At 31.0% G+C, this 10,632-nt stretch overlaps 1 protein-coding gene across 1 annotated transcript; it reads left to right on the top strand.

Annotated features, from left to right (window-relative positions):
- The first annotated feature begins 6,147 nt into the window (after positions 1 to 6,147).
- On the top strand, positions 6,148 to 7,052 carry LOC149534050 (citrate-binding protein-like). The gene is made up of 3 exons (XM_089805958.1): positions 6,148 to 6,192; positions 6,337 to 6,570; positions 6,663 to 7,052. The coding sequence occupies exons 1-3, from the start codon at positions 6,148 to 6,150 to the stop codon at positions 7,050 to 7,052; spliced, it is 669 nt and encodes a 222-aa protein (XP_089662084.1).
- The last annotated feature ends 3,580 nt before the right edge of the window (positions 7,053 to 10,632 follow it).

Raw genomic sequence — 10,632 nt, 5'->3', positions numbered from 1 at the left:
GGAGCACCTAGCCAAAATTAAGGGGTTTAGGAAAACCAAAAACCATATTCTTGGAAAAGTTCTTTACATGAGAGAAAAACTCAAATAAGGAAGTGATATGTGGAAGGGAACCTTTATACCTTTACAAAAAGAACACAAATAAAGTATATGATAAGTACTCAAACATAAAATAGACCAACGAAGACCAAGATAATTTGAAACACTTCCTCCAATGTTTTACAATTAAAATGACTATGAACAACTATGTTATTAGAAAGGGAAGATGAAAAACTAGAATCCAATACCATCCAAGTAGAAATTGCTACAAATTTATAGCATTTTGAACCACCTCTATACTGTCTACTATTGGTAGAATATACATCCACAGTAGAAGTCTTACAATAAAATCATAAAGGACCACTAGAATAGGTCCAATGTGAGCAATAACACAAAATAAGACTAGGATGTTTTGAAACCTATATATTCTAACATCTTCCATGTACAACCATTTTCATGAACACATATATTAATAGAAAGTGAGGAGGGAAACAGGAAACCCAAGTCCAACCAAGAAGAAAGCACAACATACATAGCATATTGGGCCATTAGAGAGAAGACCCCTAAGCACTCAAAGTTCCCTAACTTTAAAACAAACCCTCTTTTATACATCTTCTTAACATCTAAAAAGGAAATATAAGGAAAGGAAATTTAGGGGAAAACTTGCAGTAGGAATATATTTATAGCCACAATCCTTTCGAAGAGAGATTTACTTGAGTGAATTATTAGAATCGCAAATTCTTTGTTCTTTTTCATCAACAACTATCTATCAAAGAATAATGCCTTAATAAAAGCAATTTTATGATCCTTCTAAGGACCAAGTTTGGAAATTATTAAGTTTTTACCTTTCATTTCTTCAAGGGATGGATATGGCAGATATTATTAGAATGAAATGTTATTACATGGGTGACAAAGGACATTTAATATATTATCAAATTATAATGATGAATAAAATTATATTTGAACAATGACAAAATCTAGGGATAGATGAATAGAGTGCAAATATAGACAAAATAGTCAAATCATATCTGCACAAATACATACACAAATGCACACAAGACCAAAATTTTCACTCCACAACAAATAACATGGTTCTTAAGAGGGAGAAAGAGAGTAAGTGAGAAAGAGACATGGGTCTTATGCAAAGGTGTTACATGGAAACAAATGACACTAAAGTATTCACAACTTAATTCAAAAAAGCTCTGATTGAGATCAGTCTCCAAAGAATATTCCAAGCATTTTCCATCTATCACTAATGTTGTATTATTTCCACTTGTACTTCTCTGTTTCTTACCATCTTCAAGGTAAAAAAATAAGGCTTTATTTCACCCAATATTTGATTTCTACTTTGGTACAATTCCCCTGAATCACAACATAGAACTTATTAAGATTTATTATGAAATAAGGGATATGTACATAGGATACATTTTCTCTAGACACTTTTCCATTATATTTTACTATGAGATAGCTTCCTTTCTAAATGGCAAAAGAAAGGGTTAATAACACAAGAAGAGGTTCAATATTATATACATGCTCATTCTATCAGGGGTTTAAATATAGAACACAAATTGATCTAAAAATTGATCAACTCAATAGATGCATTCAGCTATTTTATACCTTCAAATTCTACAAAAAATTTTGTATAAAGTTCAAATGAAAACCCTTGATACATGCTTTAGCTATTAAAATGAAATCAATGTATTGCAAACCAAGTGATTGTGTTAAAATGAAATCAACAAATTGACTAAGGGAAAATCAATGTGTTGCAAACCAAGTACGAAGCTAAGAACCCAATAATTGTGAAAGTCGAATGAAACCTAGAAATGACAGCAAATGACCACATACCCTAATCGTTATAGTTTTCTGTGAAATTGATCTTAGTGAATGGTGGAATTTAGTCATTCTTCTTGATGATGATTTAAGAAAATGGTAGATTCAAACCCTTCTCTTCTTTTATTATTAATATTCAGTTATGAAAGGGTTTTGTAGATTGCTAGATTTTTCAGAAAGTAGAAAAAGAAATGTGATCTGAAGTAGGTTCTTATGGATTTGCAAACAATCTTGAGTATGAAAACTCCAATTTTTTAATAGAATGATGTGACTTTATTGTTTCCACCCACCACTAGTGTTGTGATCAACTGCAAAAGACAGCTTCCTTTTTCATCTTAAAACATATGCCCCTGTGTTGGTCAAAATTTCAACCAACACGGGCATAGGTTTCAAAAAAAAGAAATTTTTGCCTCTAAAATCTGACCAAACTTAAACAAATTCATTGATGGTCAAAAATTTGGTTGAAAATTGAGGCCTAATTTACTAGTGAGGAAACTAAAACTTGTGGAGACTTCCCTCAATGTCTCCATTAATAAAGGAGTTGCTTTTCCAACTAGTGATGTGGCCAAAAAACCAAATTGGTACTATGCACATGAGTTTGACTATGTTGGGATGTGAACTAGAATTTTAAGATGGTGTCAATTTATGTGATTTAATAATAATTAATTTTTTACCTCATTTGAATAATTTTTAGATCACTCACATGGTCATGCCATGTCTTTTTTATTTTATTTCTAGAGTGTATATCAAATTTGAAAAAGAGAATTCATCTAGGCTTGACTAATTAGAATTATCTATTGCTCTTTGTAAAACTCTTCTTGTGCTTTAATAAAGCTTTGGGAGTGCATTGCTAGAATATTTGGTCATGGTTGAATATAAGAATTCCTACCAAATTATTGAGTTATGAAATGGCATGTAACACATCCTATTATATTCCTACTTGCTTCATAGAGGAGGCATAAGGGAGGCACTTTGTCATCTAGTAAAAATATTTTTTTGAGGGTGTACATAGAAGGTTAGAAGGGAAAATTTTAAGTAGAGAGTACAACACTATGACTAAAATGTCAAAAAAGAATTTCTAGACATGAGGGCTATTTTTAGGGAATGTCTCATTTCTATATGATTTACCTCTTCTAGTCACCAAGATTAGGATATAATGATTTTAATTTGGAGGGTGGAAGAACCAAAAAGTTCTCAACCATGAAATATTTCTTATTTAGTTTAATTAACAAAAAATTATTTAAAGAAGGTTTTATTTAACCTCTACCATTTTATTTTTTGCATAACTTAGGTTAACACCACTTTAATATATATAACCCTCTTTAAAAATTATCCATTTTTAGAATTAGGTTCTTACTTGGGGACCTCCATATTACTTAAAAGGATCCTTCACCCCACTTTATTAGGGATTTATGTTTCCCATTTATTATTTTGATTTGGACCATTCCACCTTCAAAAGCTATTACTTTTTTAATCTACTAGAAAACCCTTGGAATCAATTTGAGATTCCACATATTACTTTGAAAACTGAGTTCATTAAAAATTACCCATTACCTCTAGTTAATAAATCCATGCCTTTGAAAATAAATGCAAGTTTTCATGTTCTCTCATTGAAGGAAGATATTGAGGCTGAATTATTAAAAGCCAAAACATAAGGTGATTGTCTATAAGCTCAATCCATCTAAAGAAAGAAAAAACAAGAACAAAGGACATAAAAATAAAAATAAAAATTTGGTTTTGATGAACTAAAGATAAGAATGAACATGAATTTATTTTTTAGGAACTCTATAAACATATTATCATAAGTAAAAGGATGTGTTCTTAGGCTTTACAAAAACAAATTGAAAAAAATTGGCTATTGTGGAAAAGAATCAAGAGTGTTGTAGAATACAAACCAAAATGTGATGACTTGTTAAACAATTCTATGAACATGGACATTGAACATAAAACAATCATGATGAGCATTGAGGATAGAGTGGTTTGATAGACTAAATAGTGTATTTCAATGAGTATAATGATCTTATGGGTAATAAATCCCCTTTTCTTGCTAATACTGAGGAATATACGAGAAATAATGCTTGTGAAACTGTCCTTCTAAATTATGAGAAGAGAAACATAGAGATCAAAATCTAAATTGTTTATGATTTAGATTGAAGATGAAATAATTTGGAATACAAGCCCAATTCATTTAGGAGTGGGAAATGCAATTGGGTTGATCTCTTAGCTCACTATGGATCATCATAGATGATCTAATAAGAAAATAAATTGTGAATTTGATGCTAGGTAAGACCAATATGATGAAAAGAGGATAAATTCACAAGGAGGGTAAAAATGAATATGATGAAGGAATACTAGAAGAACACCTAAATTGAGATTGTTCGTAAGAGTATATGTGTGAACTCTAAGGAAATGAGTGTTACTAGAAATTAATGACATGGTCATTACTCTTTAAATCCATTGACCTTTTTTGGGATAGGGATACTATTGTGTTATGTTGGTCTAGTGATGAAAAGAATATTAGAGGCCTATTTTTCTTGGTCTTAATTATTTTATGTTTATTGGTAGTATATCATGTAATGTATAAAATTTATGCCAATAAATAGTCTGGTTCATTTGGCTAAGTACATCTAGTATAGAGCTCACAATTTTATTTTTATTGTATCTTTATTAAGATAAAATATATTATAATATTGTGATTAACTGTAACTATATTTACCTATGGAAATAAAATACAAGGAAAGAAGATCATCTACAACAAATGGCGTCTATAGTAAGACAAAACTGGTACATAATGTATATGTGTTACCTTAAAAATTAAATGAGATATACTATCATTTGTAATAAAGATTATTTTTCGTTAAGTCTTCTTGGACCAATATATGTTGAATTTTTTTATAAATCTATTTTATCAAAGCTATTATATTTCCATATTCCATATCAATGATGTCTAGTTTTCTAGATCTAATTGTGTTTGACATAAAATAGTATTTCTAAAGCATCATAATTATAACATATATGATTTCATGACTAATGAAAGAAGATGGCATCATATTTTACATAATTACATATTTATTTTATATTAAAAAAAAATCAAATCAGAATCATAAGTTTTTCCTAAAGAAAATAGAACAAAGTTATTTGAAAATTAGGGTTCTCCACGAACTAATTAATCAATTACACTCCAAATTAGAAAATAAAAATAAAAAATGAAAAAAGTATCTTCTCTTACTCTAATTTTTAAAATTTTCAAAGTAAATACAACTTATCTCTTTCTCTAAAGTTTCATTACATTATTAAGTAAATATTTATTCTTATGAAGGTGAAAATAATTTACCTTTCACTTCTCATGCCTAATTTATAATCAGTTTGATTTTTGATAAAAATTTATTGCATATTTATTTATATATATGCACTAAAATTTGTAATATATGTTAGTATGTTGAAAAAATAAATGGATGAACATAATATGTTTGAGTTTATTAATCTTAGAGTAGGAGCGTCTCATGGAGATGTTATCATCATTTAGAAAGTACATGATAAATCAAATATTATGTGCAAGTTTAATTGATGATAAAAGAGATGTAATAAGAGCACTCAGTATGAACCTTTTAAGTTTATCATAAAATATAAACAAGAGATTTAATTAATGGACGACATATGTATTAGAAAATTGAAATAACCATATTTTTTCATTCATTTTAACTTTATTTTCATGTAACACTATTTTATTCAGTACACACACACACACACACATGAAGAATTTATATTATTCATAATGTCATGTAGCTATTTAACTTTAGAACACAAGTCTCTATAGTTAAATGTCAAGGACTAAAAGATATCTATTCTACATGTACTAAACATATAATTTTAACTTTTTTACTTATAATGTTGAATATTTGCATTCAATACGACTTAATTTCTAGTAAACATATTATAAGCTACTCATCAAATTCACTCACAAATATACATTAACATTTTTTTTTAAATTTAATATTCAAAACATAAACTTAAGTACACTATCAACACATAGTTATCCAAACAAACTAGCTTTCAAGCATTTTAGAATTAATTTAATACAAAAACGTCCAGTATCTCGATATAAACAGAAATGTCCACTTGTTTCCCGACAAAAATAGCGTTCCTCACAAAGAAGATAAACAAAGCAACGAGAAGTATGTCTTCCCCGATAACGCCATGCATTATAAGTTTATTCTTCTTTACTCAATTGCTCCTGCAACAGACAGAAAATATGTGCCCGCTCTGTAAAAAGACACACAAATGACGAGGTCTACGCTACGCTTTACAGCTACTTATTTTGCAAGCGTAAATTACAATGGAAATGATACATCCAATTGAATGTCCAGTGTCGTATCTGTTCAATGTACATATGTTGCAGTTGGGTGCATCTCACATAATGTATTTCTGGGTCAATAAGCTTAGTTTGGAGTAATGATGATTTTGCCACAGATTTTGTGCGGGCTTCTGATTTTTTGGGTTGCGCATGGATCAGCAGACCCAACTGAAGGATTTACTCAACTAAACTTGACCGCTGAAAATTTAGTGATACAAAAGCCATATGATAAGGAGTTGTGTGAGCGCTACAATTTCACAGATGGCGTCCATGACATGTGGGTTTACAACGATGACAAACCGCATGATCCCAACAGCAACACCAAGCCCCGGACAGAAATCCGCATCAAGGTTAGATTTCTAATCAAAGATTTCCCTCTAATTCAATAGCAAGGGTCAGACCATATATATCTATATGGTTTGATTTGTATGTTGTTTTGTAGGGATACAATTACACAGCAGGAGTGCGGCAATTCGAGGGGGATTTTTATGTACCGTGTGGTACGTCGGGAACATGCATCATGCAAGTTTTTGGGGCATCCGAAATGGGACATGCAACGGCTTTACAGCTGCGTGTTTACGATGGGCAACTGAAGTATTACAATCATTCTATTGTGGTTTCTGATGTGTACGATCGGTGGATTCATTTGAATGTTATTCACGATGCAGATGAAGGAAAAGTTTACGTGTTTATCGACGGCGAGGAGAAGTTTGCTGCTGACGATAGGCGACGTGCAGACCATTATTTTAAATTTGGCGTCTATACTCAGGATAATTCCACCCATTTCATGGAGTCTCGCTGGAAAAATATTAAAATCTGGGCCAAATCATAATTTCTTTGTGGGATTCTGAATGAGTAGTATTTCTGGACTCTTACACATCGTACTAAAATTGGAAAAAACGGTAAGTGATTATTAAATATTTCTAGTTTAGAAATCAAGTCTTAGTATATGATGCTTAAGCTATTTAGAGGTAATAAAGATTTAACATCTTAATTTAAAGAGTCATTGTTGACATGAAAATAATGATTGTCACCTAAATTGTTAAAAAATGATATTAAGTTTTTAACAAAACCCAATATAATAGGTACTACTGAATCTAGAAATTTTTTTAATAAAATCAATGTTGTTCACATCTGGCAAAACCTTTCGCATTGCTATGAGAGTTGTATTCATTCTCTCTCTTTTGTCTCCAATGGTTTGAAAGAGCTAAAATATAAAATGACTCAATTTATTGATTCAGATTTTTTGGACACATTCGGATACATACAATATTGATACTGAAATGATACTTAATATTTCAGAAGAACCTTCAAAGTAGTCGATCAATAATCAAAAACTCATGTGCACTATGTACACTCACAGTTTGCATACATTTTTTAAACTGAGTTTTTGCCAAATCTTTCATGTGTAGATTGTGTCATCATGTCATTGAGTATGATGACATCTCCCTTGAGCATTTATTCAAATAATTCAAGTGTATTGTCTTTGATTCCATATTTTGCGCATTGCCTACCATTGCATTTGCATTTACAACATCTGTCAATATCTCCCCTTATGCTATTCTTTCATGCAGTGTGGAGCTCAAAACATGCTTAGAAGTTATAGCTATTTCACGCTTAGAGGTACTCATGTTGCCATTGGATTTTTTGTCAAATTGAACATTGAAAAAATTACTTCATTTGTGGTTGAAAAGGCTTTAGCGACAGTTTCTGTGCTATTCTCTACTCATGCATTAGGTTTTAATCTACTAGTTAGGGAAGCTCTATGTTTTGATCATAGCATGCATGGGCTCCAATAAGTCAGCAATATGTACATACTACATAGTCATGTGATGCCCCCTTGTTTGCATTAGAATCATAGTTTCCTTATGGATGGCCAAGCCAGATCAAACTCTAGTAGAAGAGCTTCTTGTTGATAGGCATATATAATTTTTGGTATCAAGTGCCGCACTTGCATGGTGAGTAAATCTCCCTACACATACTGTTATTATAAAAGGAAGTCAAATTTACAACCCTAATAAAGGTATGTGCAGTGAGCTCAGTCCCTTAGATGTTATGCACATGCTTGGTCAAGCTAGAAGGCCATAATATGATTCTCATGGTGAAGGAATAATATTAACAGGTCATAGTGAGCTGAAATATGATTTGTCCCTTATGAATCAACAATTACCAATTGAGAGCCAATTTATCTCAAAATTAGTAGATCATTTAAATGCAAATTTTTTTCTACATATAGTTCAAAATGAAAGGGAGGCATGCACATGGTTGGGATACACTTATCTTTACACTCACATTGTTTGAAATCTAGTTCTATATGGTTTTCTTGTTGATTCTTTAGACAAAGACAATACCTTAGAAGAAAGAAGGGCAGACTTGGTAAGCATAATGGTGGTTTTCAGTTTTTGAGAGTCATTTTTGTTATAATATTGTTAGACACACATAGGACTGCTCATTTTACTTCAATGATATTTTTTAATGCTTTTGATTATTGAACTACTTATGTTAACAAATACATTTCGCTGCAACTACCTTGGATAGAAATAATTTAGTGAAATATGATAAAAAAAAAGTGGATATTTATAGGTTACTTATCTTGGATGGATAGCTAGTTACTCTACTATTAGTTTTTTCACCATTCATTCAACATGTACTGACATCTTCCAACATGAAACAAACCCATTATTAAGGCTAGTTGGCTTCAAATTCATTATCTTTACTTGTCAATTCTCTTGGTGTACACTATTTGAACCACACTTCCATCACATATTAGGTTAGTAATATCTCATTTATGTTATAGATGACCCATTCTAGGTGAAACAGAGACAACATTCATAGAATGGCCCTAGTTACCATCAAAACCATTTTGAATTAGAAAAAGTAGCAGCATCAAATGAATCTGTGAGCAACCCAAAATGGAAATTCTGATGGAACTTTGTTAGTAGAACATTTAAGTCAGTATTTAAATCTCTTATTAATTCACAACTACATCCAAATGTTTGACTACTCAAATGAATAGATAAATCATGCAACAAACTTAAATTTTCAAGAAAATTGTTTATTATTGACCTCACTTTGTATCTCCTGTACAACTCTTTAGATCTTTGTCTCTCTCTTACATCAAACACATTTTAGAGGATTTATAGACCCTATTCCAACCTTCCTCAACCAATTCTAGTTGCTTTTGATCATTACAATTTGAAAAAACAACACATTTGTTTATGCCCTCCAATATCTAACTGTAAGGAATTTGAATTTTGAATTTGTAAAACTTCTAAAATGTAAATCCCTAGACTCCTACTACTTTACCTATGATAAAAATTGACCTTATTACATTATTTAGGACTTGTTACATCCATTTTATCCCATTTGGCATCTTCGGTTCCAGTTGACAACTTTTGGTCCTATGGTCCTTACCAGGACCATTAGGACATTTGATTACATTATTGAATTCATTACAATCCATAGCCACTATAGGCCTTAGTATTTCATAGTTAGGTCCTCCAGACCCAATATCACTCCTTTAATTCCTTGATATGTTCAAAGCCTTCATGGCATCTCTTGATGCTCCTACACCAAGTACCCAAGTAGCCCTATCCTCGTGAAACCTTGGTTTGAAGTGTTGGGTGTGTGATCTAGATGACAAATTAGTTTAGGAATAGTATTGTAATAATAAAAAACCTAGATTTTCTTTTTGAGAATAATAATACATTTTCACCAATCCAATTTTTTGTTCCCTCCTTTTGATTTCCATTCAATGAACCTTGGGCCTCACTTATTCAATCCACACAATGTTTCATCTCTTCTATTAATACTTGTAATGTTCCTTCCTTCACAAAAAAATATGATTTGAAATTTTCAATTGAATTGGTGTAGGTGACAGAGAAGTCTATGGATGTTGCACCCACATAGTCAAGAGTGTGGCTTCAATACACTATTAAGGGCCGAATTTGAATTTGTGAATGTATTAGATTGGTTGATAGGTAAGAGATATTTGCAATAAGAAGTTCATAGCTAAAGTATTGAACTAAAATCTTTAATGGTCCAAACCTAAATTAAAAAATCTTAAATAATGTTGAAATTGTGGAATATTTCTTTAATTGGGAATGAGGATGAATTGAAAGTGGTGAAATTACTTACATTGTCAAAATCAATAAATCTTAAACTTACAAAACTGAGAGATATCTATAATATTTCCTTTTAAAACTGCAAGCAAAAAATCTTAATCATCTAGACTTCACACAACAGAGGGAAAATTACAAAAAACTTCCAATATTCCAATAGAAAACTATTTTTTTTCCACTATTATTTCTTATTCAAGTAAATCAGGTAATACATGAACAGTGCATAGTGCATTCAACACCTATAGTGCTCCTATTTTTATTTAATTCTTCAAACACAAAAACCAATAAGTA

The sequence above is a fragment of the Cupressus sempervirens genome, chromosome 10, assembly GCF_028749045.1.
Source record: "Cupressus sempervirens isolate cs-2001-9-10 chromosome 10, ASM2874904v1, whole genome shotgun sequence".
NCBI classification, from domain to species: domain Eukaryota; kingdom Viridiplantae; phylum Streptophyta; class Pinopsida; order Cupressales; family Cupressaceae; genus Cupressus; species Cupressus sempervirens.
Note: the sequence above shows the minus strand (reverse complement) of the source record. Positions and strands in the feature narration are given on the sequence as shown.